Genomic DNA, 19,414 nt, shown 5'->3' with positions numbered 1-19,414 from the left:
ATTGGACCTCCCTCAGGAGGAGGGGGGTTTGGGAGGAGTGAGAAGCAGACTCTACGGGAGGATTGTCTGGTGGAAGAGTCTGGAAGTTGAGGGAGTAGCCATGGCGGATGATGTTGAGGACCCACTGGTCCGATGTGATGACCGCCCAACGGCTGAGGAAGATGTGAAGACGGCCTCCGATGGGTTGAGGAAGAGGCAATGAAGGTGGGAGACTGGCTATGCCCTGGAGAGAAGAGTCAAAAGGGCTGAGAGGGTTTGGCAGGTGGGAGAGTCTTGGCAGGTTGGTTGGATTGAGAACGAGCCTGGGTGTGGTGTTGTTGTTGGCGGGGCCGCCTAGGTTGTTGCGAAGGCGGATTGAGTGGTCTGGCTGAGAACCTGCGTTGATATGAGGACTGTGGCCTGTAAGGTCGAGCAGGTGGAGCCTTTTTCTTGGGTTTAACGAGGGTGTCCCATCTGGTCTCATGGGCCGAGAGTTTCTGGGTGGTGGAATCCAGGGACTCCCCAAAAAGTTCATCCCCAAGACAGGGAGCATTGGCTAGACGGTCTTGGTGGTTGATGTCCAAATCCAATACTCTCAGCCAAGCCAGGCGGCAATGGCAGAGGCACGAGAGGTCAGCTCAAAGGAATCGTAGACAGAGCGGACCATAAATTTCCTCAGTTGAAGGAGGCTGGAAATTTGTTGCTGGAAAAGCGGAATCTTCCTTTCTGGAAGATATTTTTGAAGGGCGGACAGCTGTTGGACCAGGTGTTTCATGTAAAAAGAAAAATGGAACGTGTAATTGTTCGCCCTGTTGGCCAGCATGGCATTCTGGTAGAGCCTCTTGCCAAACTTGTCCATAGTTTTGCCCTCTCTGCCAGGAGGGGTGGAGGCATAAACACTGGAGCCCTGAGATTTCTTCAAGGTGGACTCAACTAGGAGAGACTCATGGGGCAATTGAGGTTTATCAAAACCCGGGATCGGGATAACTCGGTAAAGGTTATCTAACTTGCGGGGGGCCCCAGGGACCGTAAGAGGGTTCTCCCAGTTTTTATAAAAGGTTTCCCGGAGTATGTCATGCACGGGTAACTTGAGGAACTCCTTAGGTGGTTGTTCAAAATCCAAAGCCTCCAGAAAGGCTTGGGATTTTTTGGAGTCTGACTCTAGGGGGAGAGACAAAGCTGCTGACATCTCCCTGAGGAACTTGGAGAACGAGGATTGTTCAGGTTTGGAAGTGGTATCGGGTGCTGAGGGTTCCTCGTCTGATGAGGAGATATCCTCCTTGGTACCGGGGGGAGATTCTTCCCACAAGTCCGGGTCCCGGACCTCCGGGTGCGCGTGCCGAGAAACCGGGGTGGAAGGCTCGGTATGGTGGGTCTTAGATAGGGACTTGCCCGAGCGCACCGAAACGGTACCGGGAGAGGAAGATCGGTGTCGGTCCCGGTCTCGGGAAGAATGGTGTCCCGCCCGGTCTCGAGGCGGATCTGTAGTGGTATGTGAGTGAACTACAGGATGGGCACGGAGTTGTTCAGCCGAGAGAATCGGCATGGACGTACTAAGTGGCACCGATGGGGTGGATACCGGTTGTTCGGTGCGGGGCTCGGGCCGGTCTGGTACCGAAAGGAGCGGTGCCAGGATAGTGGGTAACAGGTGCTGGAGTTGATGCTGCAACTGTTCCTGTAGTTGTGTTTGGAGGATGGCCGCGATGCGGTCATCCAGGGGTGGCACCGGAACCGCTTTTTTCTGTTTTGGTTCCATAGGTGCCGCTCCACGCCCCGGCGATGAGGAGGCCGATGACGAGGCACTCACCGAGATCGGGGCGGAGCGTTTCCGGGGCCGGCGGGAAGCCGGTATGGTCGGTGCCGCCACTGTGGCTGGCAGGCGCTCTAGGGAAGAGGAAGGCTTCTTAGCCGGCTTACCTGGCGCCGATGGCGCCGATGTTGGATCGGGCGTCGTCGAAGTGGTGGGTGTCGATTTTGGCGGTACCGCCGTCGACGCAGAGGATTCCATCGCAGACCCGGTGCCGAATAGGATGTTCTGCTGAATCTGGCGATTTTTAAGTGTTCGCTTTTTAAGAGTGGCACAGCGGGTGCAGGAGTCCGCCCGATGCTCAGGACCCAAACACTGCAAGCACCAATTGTGTGGGTCAGTGAGGGAGATCGGGCGTGCACACCGCTGGCACTTCTTAAAACCTGGCTGCGGGGGCATGAATGGGAATACGGCCTCCGCAAAATCAAACCCGGAGGCCTGTATAGTGGCAACAAGCCCCGCCAGGGCTAGTTCGAAAAAAGGGGAAAAAATAAAGTCAAATTTTTTTTTTTATTTTTTTTTTGTTTAAAGGAAAATAAAAGGTAACCCGAAGGTAAGAAAGTAAAACAACAAGAAAATTCGCGAGCGGGAAGGCAAAAAAGGTTAGTTTCAACGGCCGTTGAAAAAACACGCGTCTTCTTCGCTCCGCGGAAACGAAGAAACTGGGGACCACGCACTCCTCCGTCGGGCGGGAAGGCACTCGCGCACGCGCGGTGCGGCCAACTAGAATTTTCTAGTTAAAAAGGTCCGTACCGGGGGCTCCGTCGGTGACGTCACCCATGCGTAAAGAATATGCTGCCTGCTTGTCCTGGGATAATATTTATATTTTTGATTAAATGTTAAAGGAAAGGTGGGTGGGAAGGGAATAAATTTATATATTTGATGTTATACTAGAAAGAAATTCAAGTGATGTATTTAATTTCAAATGTTTTATTATTTGTACACTTGATGTAAGATTAAAAAATGAATACGCTGGCAGGGCGGTGCGAGTGTTCTCTGTTGGAGGGGCTGTGGAGAAGTGGGTACCTACTTTCATATGTGGTGGCAGTGTGGGCGGGTGTGTGGATTCTGGACTGAGGTCTTTGTTCGGGTGTCCCGGATCCTGGATGTCCAGATACCGGCCGATTGGCGACACGCCTTGTTGTTTTGGCATCGATTGGACCTGGCTTGGGGTGACTCTTTATTCTGTAAGTTGGCATTCACTGCTGCTCGATTAGCCATTGCCTCTCTGTGGAATCAGGCGCTCCCTCCCACGTGGGCCCTGGTGGAGCAACGTTTGCTTACTTGGCAGAACCTATATCACTTAACGGCCTTGAGACATGGTAAACTACATGGCTATGCTCATGTGTGGCGTAATTTTCGGGCCTCTGTGGGAGTTAGTGGTAGGGGTGGTCAGGGGCTTTGAGTTGGCCTTGGTGTCGGAATGAGTGGGCGATGCTTGGGGGGATCCCATAACCATATTCCTTTCCAATTTTTGGTTTATGTTTGGAATTGACTGTTCTCAACCTTATTGAGAGCTGTGGGTATTGTGTTTTGTCCCTGGGGGGTGGGAGGGGGGTATTGGCTGTGTTTGGGTGGGTATTATATATTGTTCTTCTTAGTTTGTAGGACTTTCACATGTCTATATTGTTGATTGCACTTATGTGCGCTATTTTGAAGTGTGATATTTTGCTCTCTGTATTTTTGTTCTTGCATTTCATGTGCATTTGTTATGTACTGTTTGGAGTGTTTTTCAATAAAAGCTTTTCAATTAAAAAAAAAAAAATGAATAAAAAATATAAAAAAAAAAAAGTAAGAGGTTAGAGTAGTAGGCTTGTTTTTCTTTCAAGTCTGAATGTTTCTTAACCACTTCCTGCAGGAAGCCCTATCACACAGCAAGGGTTCCATCACAGACACAGCTATCCCAGCTGCAGCACACATTCATTAATGAAAGCCATACATCTTCAATGTCCATGGCTTGGATACTCCTGCCACAAGCCTGGGCTAGTTATGCATAAACTTGCCCCAGGCAACATGGCCATCCCAACAAATAATTCCCATTTGGACAGATGCACGCTGTTCTCTTCATTCTATAAACTGGTGCCATATGTAGACACCAATAACTGCTAGATGCTATCATTTAAACAGTGAGCCTTAGTCAAATGGGGAAGGGGGGATTCTACAAAAATTGTGTCCAAAGTTAGGTCCCAGTAAGATCTGTGCTAAACTTGTATTCTACAAAGGGTGTTGTGCGTGGAGCACCTTTTACAGAATATGAGTTTAGCTTGGATCTTGCGTCTAATTTTGGCCACGACACTTACACCTGCTGAAACCAAAAGCTGGCATGCAACTAATGACAGTTGGGTATGTAAATTACCCTTTTCTATAATATGCCTAATTTCTGGGAATGCCCCTGACATAGCCATGCCCCCTTTTGAATTGTGCCCTATGAAATTTAGGTGTACACGTTATACAATAAGAAGTAGGGCAGTTCTGCATGGAAACACAAATCATTGCCAATTAACATCAAATGTTGATTGTTAATGGCTCATTAACTAATTAGTTTGCACGTGGATCTCTGATCCGTGCTCAACTTTGGGTGACCTATATAGAATCCGGCGGAAGGTGTGCAGTGCAAAGGGGCATAATTATGGGCATAGCATGAGTGTGTTAATGTGCAACTTATAGGCATCTTAAAAATCCTCAAAAATATATGTGAAACACACAAAATCCTTGTGAACTTGGCTACAATACAAGACCAAGTGTCCAAACTGGAACTATTGGAGAATTATCGTAAGGATCTCAAGAGCTCACAGCTAAAAGCTCGATTTGTTTTTCAAGCTAATAACCAAAAGGTGAGCTATCATTGGTCCCATAAATTCTCCTATTTTAAATTCTTCTTTTTTTATCAAAAACTTTTTATATAAATATAATTTTTTTAAAGTGTAATATAAATCCTATTTTGCTTCATACAAATTGCATAGCAATACTTTCTTCAATTAATATACTGGTTTTCAATTAATAAATAGTACTCTCTCACTCAAGGTTGTAATTTAAAGAGGACTTAGCTTCATGACGACGGAAGATCTCCGTTTCGCTCATTATTTTTTATAAGAGCTTCATCAGGAAAAACACCAGCATTACCGCATCTTTACTTAAGTCAACCGAATTATAAAGTTAACATGTCGAAAGACTGCAAATCGCAAAGGCACAAAGTACCTGTCAGTATTTCTCGACAGCGAGAAATACTGACAGGCACTTTGTGCCTTTGCGATTTGCAGTCTTTCGACATGTTAACTTTATAATTTGGTTGACTTAAGTAAAGATGCGGTAATGCTGGTGTTTTTCCTGATGAAGCTCTTATAAAAAATAATGAGCGAAACGGAGATCTTCCGTCGTTATGAAGCTAAGTACTCTTTAAATTACAACCTTGAGTGAGAGAGTACTATTTATTAATTGAAAACCAGTATATTAATTGAAGAAAGTATTGCAATGCAATTTGTATGAAGCAAAATAGGATTTATATTACACTTTAAAAAAATTATATTTATATAAAAAGTTTTTGATAAAAAAAGAAGAATTTAAAATAGGAGAATTTATGGGACCAATGATAGCTCACCTTTTGGTTATTAGCTTGAAAAACAAATCGAGCTTTTAGCTGTGAGCGCTTGAGATCCTTACGATAATTCTCCAATAGTTCCAGTTTGGACACTTGGTCTTGTATTGTAGCCAAGTTCACAACTTATAGGCATGCCAACTTACACTAGCCATTGATATAATTTGGTACATCAAATTGTCTTTGTGCTTGTATTCTATAATAGTTGTGAGGCACCTTTTAAGCCAATATTTTAGCCAATGGAACTTGCCTTTCTATGAGAATGACACAGGAACAAATTTGTTCCCGACCCCACAAGATCTATTTCCATCCCCGTGCTGTCCCCATGAGTTCTGTCCTTGTCCCTGCCTCATCCCTGCAAACTCTGTCCTCATCTGCACAAGCCTCGCACACTTAAAAATCATAAGTATTTGAGCCTTGTGTAGATGAGGACAGAGCTTGCAGGGATTGGAGCAGGGACAGAACTCATGGAGATAGGTCAGGATGGATATAGATCTCACAGGGACAGGAGCAAATTTGTTCCCACATCATTCTCTAGAAAGGTTACATATAAATATGTGTTTAACTGAGTAAATTTATCATTTTGTATTTTCAGTAAAAATGATCTCAACATAATTTTATTGTAACAGGAACATATTAGAATACATTGAATAGTTATCCTTCCTTATTAAAGTAAGTTCCATATTTTACTCACAACAAATATTGCATCTTAGGATGAGCAATTGTACAGATATACTGTATAAAATTCAAAGGTAGGAGGAATAGAAGAAAATATGACAGAGACAAGGCGTGAGATACACAGGGCCAATGAGAGGAGGACAAAATATATTAAGAAATTAATAGGATGTGTGCACAAGATGATTCTATATAAAACTGAAATATACTTGCCACAAACTCAGTTTCAGTGATGATCCCATGATCCTTCAGTCCATGCACAAGGGGAAACTTACTGGTTATTGCTAATGAAATTGCTACTTTTTCTTTCTTGAATATATTCAGGAGCTGATCTGCAGGGAGAGTGTTCCGAGATGACATCCTATAAAGGAACATTCAATCTTGACTTAAAAAGAGATTATTTGAAAACTTAGGTATACAAAACATTTTTATCAAAGAATATTTATTCAGTTGATATATCACATAATTATTCAAATGATGAGGGTATTGGTTAGTAAATCTTTTTTTTTTTTTTTATATCTTTATTCATTTTTAACACTTTCATTAAGTGAATACAAGAAAAATTCATTTTACACTTTATACATCATTTAAAATCCTTAAAATATATAAATAGATCAACACATTTTTCCCATCAAAAATTATTTTATAGTTATTAATGAAATATATTCATATCCTTCAAAAAGTGCAAATTGCATATTTTTCATCTTTATAAGGAAATAGTAAGCACCTATATAAATATTTAATTATTCAAAACCCAAAGCAATCCAACCCATCCCATCAATCAATAAAAAAATAATTAAAAAATTAAATTAAAAAAAAAATCCACCCCCCCTCCCCCTGGATGTGCATTTGCTATATCAACAAATTCAAAACTATAATAATTCTACAAACGACATCAATGGGCCCCATATTAATTTAAAAATTTTTATATTCCCTGACAAATCAGCATTCATTTTCTCATATTTATAAATTAAACATAAATTTGCCCACCAGAATGTGAAATTTAGACAGTCCCCAATTTTTCCAGTTTCGCATAATCAATTGTATAGCTGTACCTGTCATAATTAAAAACAATCGCCTCCTATATTTATCTAAGGGATCTTTAACATGCAATATAGTCCCACAAATCACTACTTCATAAGTTAAAGGAATCTCAGAATCTAAAATATTATTATGTCCGCAAATCGACTTCCAAAAGCTCAGAATCATAGGACAATAAAACAGTAGAACATAAGAACATAAGCAGTGCCTCTGCCGGGTCAGACCACAGGTCCATCCTGCCCAGCAGTCCGCTCCCGCGGCGGCCCAAACAGGTCACGACCTGTCTGTATCACCAGAAGGGGCTCCCTTGCCACCTTGGTTTCTCATTTAAGTCCTATCTTCCTATTGAAGTCCTAACCCTCCGGTCTTGCACATGCACGACCTGGTTTGGTTTCTATACTCATTACCTGGTTAGCTTTCTATACTTATGTTACATCCCAGCTCCTCCCTCAGTATCCCACGATCCCTTTATCCTTCAGGAATCCGTCCAATCCCTGTTTGAATCCCTGTACCGTACTCTGCCTGATCACTTCCTCCGGTAGCGCATTTCACCCTTTGGGTGAAAAAAAACTTCCTTGCGTTTGTTTTGAACCTATCTCCCTTCAGTTTCTCCGAATGCCCCCTCGTACCTGTTGTCCCCTTCAGTCTGAAGAATCTGTCCCTATCCACCCTCTCTATGCCCCTCATGATCTTGAAGGTCTCTATCATATCTCCCCTGAGCCTCCTCTTTTCCAGAGAGAAGAGCCCCAGCCTATCCAACCTCTCGGCGTATGTGCAGTGTTCCAGCCCTTTTACCATTTTCGTTGCTCTCCTTTGGACTCTCTCAAGTACCGCCATGTCCTTCTTGATTGATCTAAAGTACCTACATCTAGATGACAGTACCGGCATCTATTACACCTAGAATTATCTAACTTATTCAATTTAACTGGGGTCCAATAAGAACGATGTAATAGAAAAAAACAAGTTTGTCACATAGATGCTGACGCTGTACACTTTATTCTCCAAGACCAAATGCGTGGCCATCCAGATGCAGAAATATATTGCTTAATCTTGATGCTTCAAATGTCTCTAAGCGTGTTTTTGGGTTTCTTATTCACAAATTCGGAAATTAATTTATACCACCTGGCGGCCTGATGTCCTAGCATATTTGTCTGAAAGGAGAGAAACTGCAAACTATAAAAAATTTTAAAATTACGCCAATCAGGGAACCCTTTCTGAATGGCCTGCTTCAGCTGCAACCAATTATAAAATTGAAATTTTGAAATACCAAATTTTTGTTGCAACCATGAAAATTAAAGCAGTTTTCCATTTAAAATGACATCATCTAATGTTCTTATGCCTGCTTGCATCCACTTCTTCCAGGCAATTTTAGACCCGCCTATTTGTATCTTGGAGTTAAACTATATAGATTGACATAGAGATTGTTCTATAGGAATTTCAGTTAACTTATTAATACATCTTAAGGTCTTCCAAGTATCCAAAATAATATTTTCTTTAACATAACTAGGTATCTTAATGTCCAAGACATGAGAAAGACGCATTGGGGACATAATTTTCCATTCCAAAAATAACCAATCTGGATAATGTTCAACGAGCTCATGCAGGATCCAATACATACCCTGACGCAAAATATAGGCTTGATGGTACCTATAGAAATTTGGAAAATTTACCCCCCCTCCCCCCTCCACAATCGGTTTTTGTAGAGATACTAAAGCAATTCTGGCAGTTTTGCCCATCCAAACAAACTTAATAAGAATACTATTCAATTTTTTGTAAAATGATTCCTGAAAATAAATTGGCAACATATCCATTTGGTAACAAACCACAGGCAAGATCATCATTTTAACTGTTTGAACTCTTCCCCACCAAAATAAATGTAGAGGGTTCCATTGCTCACACATTTCTGTAACCTTAAGCAATAAAGATTTTTCATTTATTTTCATTGTCTCTTCCAACGTTTTATAAATCCATATTCCTAGATATTTTATACCCTCTTCTTTCCACTTAAAAGGGAACATATCAAACAGTCCTTTTTGACAATGTATGTTAAGCGGAAGAATTTCTGATTTGCTCCAATTTATTTTATATCCTGAAAATTTTCCAAACCTTTCAATTAAATCTAATAAATATGGAATGGTAGATTCATGATTTCTTAAATGAAGCAAGATATCATCTGCATATGCAGAAACTTTGTATTCCCAACCTCCATGAGGAATACCTTGAATCTCTTCTGCTTGTTGAATAGCCAATAGCAAAGGTTCCAGTACAATATCAAACAACAGAGGAGATAAAGGACAATCCTCCTAACTCCCCTTTCCAAACGAAAACTATCTGAGAAAGTATTATTTATATATAATCTAGCAGAAGGGGAGCTATACAAAACTTTAATCATTTGAATAAATCCAGAACCCAATCCAAAGCAGTCCATTGCTTGGTACATAAATGTCCATTCCACACGATCAAATGCCTTCTCTGCATTCAAAGATTAATCAACTACATTTCACCTCAAATTACTGTACTAAGCCAAATTGACAAGTTAAAAAGTGATCAATTGCCTGGGCTGGATGGTATATATCCCAGGGTACTAAAATAACTCAAATATGAAATTGTTGATGTAACCAGGGGGTTAAAATTAATTCTTACCTCCTTTGGGGGGAAGGAGCTTCTTGGCTCCTGTGAGGTTGCTGTCTGTCAAGGGGTTCTTCCGAGCTCCTGGGAAGCTGTGAGCATGTGCAAGAGTTTGCACATGCTCAGTATGTGAACTGACCTCTGGTAGACCACAAATGAAGGCTGGGTCTTGATTTTTGAGGTATCCAGTCCAGACTTCCAGAGAAATTGCGTTTTTGCCATTGAAAGATTTTGGGATGCAGGAGCTTGATTTAAACAGTTCCAATGGTTAGGGTTGCCTGAAGAGCCTTACTGGACTTAATTAAGGTGGTTTTTGAACCATTTAGTTAATTGGATAATTTTAAAAGTGTACTTTTGTGAGAAAATCACCCAGCACCCATGTGAATACATCATTTTAAAATTTGAAAGCACAGCACTATAGGAAAAAATGTGCTTGATCATCTTATCAACTGGGAAGTGTTTTCTTTAAAGTATGACCAAATTATCCTTAAAATGTTTCCCTCCATTATAGTCAATGTGGCAAAATGGAGCCTAGAACTTTGCAAATAGATTCCATCAACTGCAACTTTTGTATCACTCGTGCTGATTGGATACTAGGTGGCAAGTCAAGATGTTACTATAGGGATAAAGAAAATTCCAAGTCAGCTGAGGAGTTAGATGAAAGACAGATAGGAGGTGCTGTTGTGAGAGCTGGTATTGTAAGATATTTCCTTTTGACAGAGAAAAGGGTATTTATAACAGAATTTAGGTAAGGAATAAGTACAGGCTGAATTAATATATAGCCTGAGTGGATTAAAACCACTGACAGAGATCTGAGCAAGTTGTTCTTCTGGGCTCATTTTCCAGTCAGCGGCAAAACAAATCAGCAGCGTGGCCATCAGGAGCAAGGTTTACGCTCTCCCGCTCAGCCCCGCGCTGCTTTCTGAATGGCTGCCATAGGTTCTCGCGGGACTCATGAGAACTTATGGCAGCCATTTGGAAAGCAGTGCGGAGCCGAGCGGGAGAGTGTAAAGCTTGCTCCTGACAGCTGCGCTGCTGATTTGTATTGCCGCTGGCCGGGAAATGAGGAGCCCGGAAGAGCGAAGGCTGCCTGTGGCTGGAGTGAAGCTGGCTAGAGTTGATGGCAGAATTTATAAAGATATGGGGGGGGGGCCTGGCCTGGGGCTGGCTGGCTGGCTGGCTGGCTGGCCTGGGGCTGGCTGGTTAGCCTGGAGCTGACTGGCTGGCTGGCCTGGGGCTGGCTGGTTGGTTTGGAGTTGGCTAGTTGGTTTGGGGCTGGCTGGCCTGGAGCTGGCTGGCTGGCTTGAGGCTGGCTGGTTGGTTTGGGGCTGTCTGGCTGGCTTGGGGCTGGCTGGATGGCTGCTTGGTCTGGAGCTGGCTGGCCGGTTTGGGGCTGGAGGTCTGGCCTGAGGCTGATGGACTGGGGGCTGGGGGCAGGCTGGCTTGGGGCTGCCTACCATTAGATGTGCTCTGTACCCTGTCCTGGCCTACCACTAGACCAAAGGGGGGACAGGGTAAAGGGCACACCATTTGGTTCAGAATTTTTTTCTTGGTTTTTCCTCCTCTAGAGGTAGGTGCGTCTTATGGTCAGGTGTGTCTTATGGAGTGAAAAATATGGTAATTCATGGTTAGCAGGCTGAGTATGGTTGAAGCCTGAGTTGATTTAGGTCTTTAAGTTTCCTTTATGCAGCTGAAATTCTGAAGACTAAGACGACAGACAAAATTCCTGAGAGCCTGAACAAGAAGGATAAAGCAGTCCGGCTAAAGCAAAAAAACAAACAAACAAAAAAACTTGAAGATAAATTTTAACTTTTGTGTACATAGTATATGGAACATTCTATTTATTTATTTATTTTTTAGAATTTATCAATTTTTTAAACTGTATTTATCCTAGATATGTGAGCTGGATCCAGTTAGGGCTATTTTTTTTTTAGATAAAAATATAATTATAAAACCAAACTAATTGTACTGTTTATTTATTATATGTTATTTATTAAGATTTCATCATCTAACTTATTCTTACTACCTCATTGTTTAAAAACTTACTGAGTTTCTCATCCCCCTTCCCTATTTAATTGTACCCACGCTCCTCAGAGTTACGTACTGTCTGAGGTATCAGCCTGTTAAGCAAGTACAACAATTAAAAGTAAAGTAAGGCAGGGCTTCCACTCTGTGGGGTCTTGTTACAGCTGATCTGCTGTTAGTGATCTGTAACCTGTCGTTAAAATTGTCTGTAGTACCTGAAGATTGGAGGGTGGCCAATGTTAGGCCGATTTTTTTTTTAAGAGTTCTAGGGGATATCCGGGAAATTACAGACTAGTAAGTCTGATTTCAGTGCCGGACATATTGGTGGAAACAATTATAAAAAATAAAATTGTGGAACCCGTAGACAAACATGATTTAATGAGAAAGAGTCAGCATGGGTTCAGCCGAGGAAGATCTTGCCTCACCAATTTGCTTGACTCCTTTAAAGATGTGAATAAACATGTGGATAAAGGTGAGTCGATTGATGCAGTGTATCTAGATTTTCAGAAAGCTTTTGATAAAGTTCCTCATGAGAGGCTCCTGAGAAAATAAGAGTCCTCGGATAGGTGGCAAAGTTCAGTTGTGGATTAGGAATTGGTTATCAGATAGAGGATAGGGTTGAATGGTTATTTTTTCTCAATGGAGGAGAGTAAACAGTAGAGTGCCGCAGGGATTTGTACTGGGACCAGTGATATTTAACTTATTTATAAATTGGAAGACTGGGCATCCAAGTGGTAGATGAAATTTAATGTGGACAAATGCAAAGTGATGCACATTAGGAGAAATAACCCAGATCACAGTTACTGGATGCTGGGTGTCATCATAGACAATACGATGAAACCTTCCACTCAATGTGTGGTGACAGCCAAAAAAAGCAAACAGGATGCTTAGAATTATTTAAAAAGGGATGCTTAACAAGATTAAGAATGTTATAATGCACCTGAATCGCTTCATGGTGAAACCTCACCTAGAGTACTGTGTCCAATTCTGGTTTCCTTATCTCAAAAAAGATATAGCGGCACTAGAAAAGGTTCAAAGAAGAGTGACCAAGATAATAAAGGGGAAGGAACTCCTCATATGAGGAAAGGCTAAAAAGGTTAGGGCTGGGGAGATATGATTGAAGTCTACAAAATCCTGAGTGGTGTAGAATGGGTACAAGTGGATCGATTTTTCACTCCGTCAAAAATTACAAAAACTAGGGGACACTCAATGAAGTTATAGCAAAATACTTTTAACCATCCCATCCATCAAAGCCCTCCCCAGCCCATCCTCAACTGAATGTCCATATTGTGACGCTACCGGAACTGGGTGAATACGATTCCCTCCGGTCAGCGTCCAGAATAGCCCAAGTCCGACGTGCTTCCAAAGAAAGTTGGAAGTCCTGCTGGTCACACCATTCAATATAAAAGTAAAAGATTCAAAAGAGTCAGTTTCCAATATAAATCAAGTTCCACTTCATTGTGGCAATGAATCTGGAACAGGCTTCAGTTCATGCTTTCCCAAAACCATAAGTAAATATCATGAACACAAAAAGTGAGTTGCAAACAAGCCTCATGCACCTCACACCTTTCTTGCAGGTACTTCAGGTAAGTAAAAGGGTGCAATCTTAAATGTTTCCGCCTTTGGCAAGCAGGCAGTCCCCAACAGTTACACTCCTTCTATAATGCAAAACAATGCAGTGTCCAAGCCTTGGTTAATGCGCAGCTTGGCCCCAGTCAACTTAATGGGAGTTGGTGGGGGAAGGGAAGTAGCCGAATCCACAAACTTTCTCTGTAAAAACAGAATGCCACAAATGGCCCCGCTATCCCAACCTAGGATGACATGTGGATTCTTCCCCAACAAGCTACCTCCTCCAGCCCACAATTCAAAACCCAAAGTCTTTCTTGCTTTCAAAAAAAACAAACCAAAATGTAAACTTAAACAGTCCAGCACACTTCAACCCAAAACCCAAGGTTTTTACTTTCAGGCACCTAATAAGAAGCTTAGCACTGCTCCCTATCCTGTCTCAGGTGCAAACAGTTCCCATGGAAGGAACCTACACAATGGCTAACCCGAGCATACAAAACCCACCCAGCATTGAAACTTAACTTTCTTCCATAGGACTGACTTCAGTCATGCTGGCAGTTTCAAGGCATTCCATAGGCTCCGGTTCTGCTGGCTGGTTAGCTTCAGGGTCAGTGGCTGGATCTCCCATCTCAATGTCTTGAGGGAGTTGAGGTTCAGGAGCACAGTCCTGCACACCTCCTTCCCGGGCTGGCCCAGGGCAGACTGCCTGCTTCCTTCTCAGAGCAGCTTCTAATGCATTAAGGCGGCCACGCCCTGTTCTTAGAGGAGGAAGGGCAATCTGCAGCTTCTGCCTAGCTTTACCAGAACTTCTAATCAGCTCCTGCAGCTGGGAGCTGACAGGAGGAGGAGTAGAAGGATTCTGTGGCTGTTCTAGGCTCTTACTCTCATAATCCTCCCCTCCCCAGGGATCAGAAATCTGGGTTTTAAAGGGCCATACTGAGCTTTCCCTATTCTTTGACTCTAGCCTATCACAATGATCAGCTCTTTTGATGGCAGGGCTAGGTTTAGCAAGAGCCTTACCTGACACAAGCCGAGCTTCAGGGTTAGGGTTGTGACAATATACAGGACACAGGCCATGTAAGCCTGCCCAGTACTGGCCTAGTTCCTTCAATGTATACCCATTATTTTCTGGTTAGAGATCCTCTGTATTCATTCCACACTTGTTTGAACTCTGTCACCATTTTCTTCTCCACCACCTACCTCAGGAGCGCATTCCACACATCAACCACCCTCTCTGTAAAGAAGAATTTCCTAACATTACTTTTGAATCTACCACCCCTCAACCTCAAATTATGCCCTCTGGTTTTACCATTTTCCTTTCTCTGGAATAGATTTTGTTCTACGTTAATACCTTTCAAGTATTTGAACGGCTGAATCATATCTCCCCTGTCCCTCCTTTCCTCTACTTATTCAGGGCTTCCAGTCTCTCCTCGTATGTCTTCTTGCACAAACCTCCTACCATTTTTGTCATCTGCCTCTGGACCGCTTCAAGTCTTTTTATGTCCTTCGCCAGATACGGTCTACAAAACTGAACACAATACTCCAAGTGGGGGCCTCACCATGAACCTGTACAGAGGAGTTAGGTCAGATTCTGATTACTCCTATTGTAAAAAAAAGTCCAAAGAATCTACTACATTGGTATCTAATTATAGACCCATTGCTAGTATTTCTCTATTTACTAAACTGTTGGAGGGTCTGGTTAATTCTGAATTGGTTATTTACTTGGAAAAGTTTAATATATTACATGATAATCAGCCAGGTTTCAGTTCAGGCTTTAGCACAGAAACAGTTTTGGCTTCTTTGTTAGATTATCTCAATAGATTATTCAGTAAATGTACAAGTGCTCTGATTTTGCAGTTAGACCTAAGTAGCGCTTTTGATTTGCTAACCACGTTATTTTAATCGACTGTCTGGAATCAATTGGTATCTCAGGAAATGTTTTGAATTGGTTTGGGGGTTTTCTGTGAAAAAGATCTTACCGAGTGTATAGCAATGACAGACTCTCTTATTGTTGGATAAATCCATGCGGGGTTCCTCAAGGTTCGCCTTTATCTCCCACTTTGGGTTCCTTTTACAAAGCCGCGCTAGGGCCTTAACGCGCGGAATAGTGCGCGCTAAATTGCTGCATGCGCTAGCTGCTACCACCTCCTTTTGAGCAGATGGTAGATTTCCGGCTAGCGTGCACTAATCCAGTGCATGCGTTAAAACCACTAGCGCAGCTTTGTAAAAAGAGCCCTTTGTTTAATATTTACCTCGCGTCATTGGGAAATTTATTGCAAAGTTTAAAACTTTGATTTTGATGATAACACAGTTATTCCGTTAACATGTCTAACAGTTGAGATAAAAAATTATATATCTACTTATTTAAATCAGATTGAACTATGGATGATTAACTTTAAACTAAAATTAAACTCCGAAAAAACTAAATTTTTCCTTACTAGCCCCAACGACAAGATTAAAGATACGTTGATACATCTGAATGGTTTTGATTATCCAGTTGATCACTCTATAAAAATTTTGGGAGTGAAATTAGATCGGCACCTTACTCTGGAACAATATACAGATTTGTTAATTGGGAAATATTTCTCGGTCCTATGGAAACTCTGAACCACTAAGAAATATTTTGATGAAGTATCATTCCACCTGTTAATTCAGTCATCCATATTAAGTATCCTTGACTAATGTAATATAATTTACTTGGGCGCCTATAAGAAAATCTTTAAAAATAATGAGTAGTGCAAAATACTTCAGTACGGATGATTTTCGGTCTGAAAAAATGGGAGCATATTAGTATCTTACCAAAAATTACACTGGTTGCCAATGGAGTCTTATTTAAATTTGCCTGTATCTGTTTTAAATCAATCTCTGGTATGTCTCCAGCTTACCTTGTTTCCCATTTCTCCTTGAATTATTCCAACAAGCCCACACGGAGAGTTCATTTATTTGCATATCCTACCATAAAATCCTGTTGTTTTAAGAGATTTCTTGATAGAACTCTCGCTTTTCAGGCAGCCAAAGTTACATAATTAGAAGAAAAAAGGAAAAAGAGGTAATAGGATAAAACATATGGGATGGGGTCGCTTTATAAGAGTGGTTGGTTGAGTAAAAAAAGAGATGCTCTAAGCACAGGTAAAAGCGTCACGAAATTAAAAAGTCTTCAGGCTTATCTTGTTCGAATCGGAGTTGCTGTGGCAGAGCATTCCACAATGTTGGAGCGACTACTGTGAAATTTATTTTCCTGGTGTAAAAGAAATCTTTTATGGAAGGAATTAACAAAAGTTTCTGATCTGCTGACCTCAGTGTACGTGTTGGGCATTGAGGGATGAGAAGCTTATCAAGATATGAAGGCTGATGAGAAAGTTTTATTTTAAAGGTCAGCAGGACAGTTTTATAAGTAATCCGATGTGTAATAGGAAGCCAATGTGCTTCTTTCAAAAGAGGGGTAACATGATCATATTTGCCTATTTTGTTAATGAGTTTTATTGCCGTGTTTTGGATTAATTGTAAGGGTCTGATTCCTTTTTGGGGGAGTCCGTTGTAAAGAGAGTTACAGTAATCAAGGTGGGAAATAACTAAAGAATGAACAAGAATTTTGATTGCATCTGTATCTAGAATCGAAGTTAGGGAACGAATAAGGCGAAGTTTAAAGAAGCAAATTTTTACTACCGAGCTGATGTGATCGTGGAAAGTAAGTCGATGATAACTCCTAGTAGTTTTATTTTTGTTTCCATTTTTATAGGAATGGATTTGATAAAAATCTTTCCTGATAGAGTCTCGCTGTTTTTGATAGGGAATAGGAGGCCGCAGGATTTGTCAATGTTGAGGGAGAGTTTATTTGTGTAAAGCCAGTCATTTATTGCGCCAATTTATTGTTGATATATTTTATTTCTGAGATGTGTGAGGTATTGACAGGGTGAAGTAATTGTAGGTCATCCGCATAGGCAAAGATCGTGAATCCAATGGACTGTGCCAGTGTAAGAAGAGGTGATAGAAAGATATTGAATAACAGTGGGGATAGAATAGAACCTAGCGGGACAACGTAGGTTTGTGATATAGATGGAGAAATTTCATTCTTTACGTGAACTTTAAAACTACGTTTGTTAAAGTATGAAATGAACCAAGAGAGAGCCGGACCTGTGATGCCACAGTCTTTAAGTCGGTTGATGAGAAGAGAGTGATCGATAGTATCACAGGTCAAGGGAAATGAGGAGAACAGATTTTTGATGATCATGATAATAATGTATAGTTGAGACGAGGCCTAGCAATGACAGTTCAGTGGAATGTGAAGAACGGAATCCTGTTTGACATGGATGTAAAGCATGGGTGTTGTCCATAAATTCTGTAAGTTGATTATGAATGATTTTTTCAGTTAGTTTAGAAATTAAAGGGAGGTTAGCAATAGGGTGAAAATTTGCCGGTAAAGAGGGATCTAAGTTGTGATTTTTCAATTTTGGAATAACAAGGGCTGTTTTCCAAGCTGTAGGAACAAGGCTATCAGAAAGGGACTTGCATACCATTTCCCAAAGGAATGGGCCGAAGAAGGAAAATAATTTTTAAAGGAGCGAGGGGGGGATCCTCTCCATGAGATTGTTGGAAGTATTTAAGGATTGTAGGATTAGGAGGAGATTTGCTAGTGAAGGGAGTTTGAAGTTTGAGCAGGTGCTGAATGATAGAGTCATCGGAAATGTGCGGAGGAGAAACAGGAGGAGAAGGTCCAAGGTGGGATCTAATATCCTTGATTTTAGTATCAAAGAAAAGTGCCAGCTCGGTAGCAGATGGCTGCGTAGTTAGGGGTGAGGGTTTCTTTTTAGAATATGAAGAAAGCGATTGAACTAGATTGAAGAGAGCGGAGGAATTGCGGGTGGAAGTGATATATTTAGAGTAATATTCTTTCTTGGTTAGTTGAATGACAGTTTTGTAATAGGAGGCTTTTTTCTTAGAAAGGATAAGAAGATTATTGCAGCGTGTTTTACACCATTTATGTTCAACAGAACGAAGTTGTCAACCAAGAAGGGCAAGTTTATTGTTATACCAGGGTTTTTTGGGGGGGTTTTTTGAGTCTGACTTGAAGTGAGGTTTTTCCTGTTGAGGGGCCAGAAAATCCATTAAGGATTTTGTAGAAATTTCCCAGAGTGAGAATTGTTCATCAATGGAGAGGGAAGAGAAATCATCGAGGTTTATGTTAAAGAAGTTCTGAATGGCGGAGAGGGTTATTTTATTAGTATTTTGGGGGTGTAAGTATTTTGTTTAGCATAACATGAGTGCACAGGGAGGTCTAATTGTCAGTTAATAAGGATGTGATCAGATAAGGGGAGAGGATGGGATTGAAAATTTTGAAAGAGATGGCTAATAGAAATCGGGCAGAAAATCATATTTATAGTGTTACCAGCAGAGGGGGTAGGCATAGAAATAAGAGGGGTTAAAGATAGGTCGGAGATTAATGTTAAAAGTTCTGCAGTATTGTAATGATTGGGGAAATTAAAGTGAATATTGAAATCTCCAAGAATGATGGAATCAGGATAGGAGATGTTAAAGTCTGAAATAGTAGAGATAAGGGTAGATAGTGACGTTTTAGTAACTGATGGAGGAAGATAAATAAGAAGGAAATTAAGAGAGGGAGAGTTTTTTTTATAGAGAATTGAAGAGTTTCAACTGGAATGTTGGAATAAGAGTTGAGAGGGTTAAACTGGAGAGGGATAGTAGTATGGTAGATAATGGCTATACCTCCTCCTTTTTTGTTTGGGCGGGGTTGAAAAATTGCCTTAAAGTTGGTGGGACAAGCTTGGGTTAGATAGGCATACTTCCCCTGAGTTAACCAAATCTCAGTGAGGCATAAAACATGAAGGTTATATTGAAGAATCATATCATGGATTAGATGATGTTTGTTTTTGATAGATCGCACGTTTACGAGACCTATATTGAGTTTAGAGGGGTAACGAAGTGATGTAGAACGAAAGGTAAAGGCAGGGGAGGTTGGAATGGTGATATAATATCTTGGCTGAATTTCGGTGGGAATAAGAAGGGGGGTTTTAATGAAAGGTCGGCGGCCCCATATAGTTGGAATAGAGGCCATTATTTTAGAGCTAGAATATTGAGGT

General features: G+C 41.3%; 1 protein-coding gene across 1 annotated transcript in view; it reads right to left on the bottom strand.

Moving 5' to 3' along the window:
* Positions 1-19,414, bottom strand: part of LOC117366910 (nuclear body protein SP140-like protein) — a 219,978-nt gene that overhangs the window by 181,285 nt on the left and 19,279 nt on the right. The window contains exon 2 of the mRNA XM_033958923.1: positions 6,270-6,417. Within this exon, the coding sequence (XP_033814814.1) occupies positions 6,270-6,416 (147 nt within the window). The 5' untranslated portion in view covers position 6,417. The remainder of the gene's footprint in view (positions 1-6,269; positions 6,418-19,414) is intronic.

The sequence above is a fragment of the Geotrypetes seraphini genome, chromosome 9 (genome assembly GCF_902459505.1).
Source record: "Geotrypetes seraphini chromosome 9, aGeoSer1.1, whole genome shotgun sequence".
NCBI classification, from domain to species: domain Eukaryota; kingdom Metazoa; phylum Chordata; class Amphibia; order Gymnophiona; family Dermophiidae; genus Geotrypetes; species Geotrypetes seraphini.
This window is presented reverse-complemented; position numbering and strand designations above follow the sequence as displayed.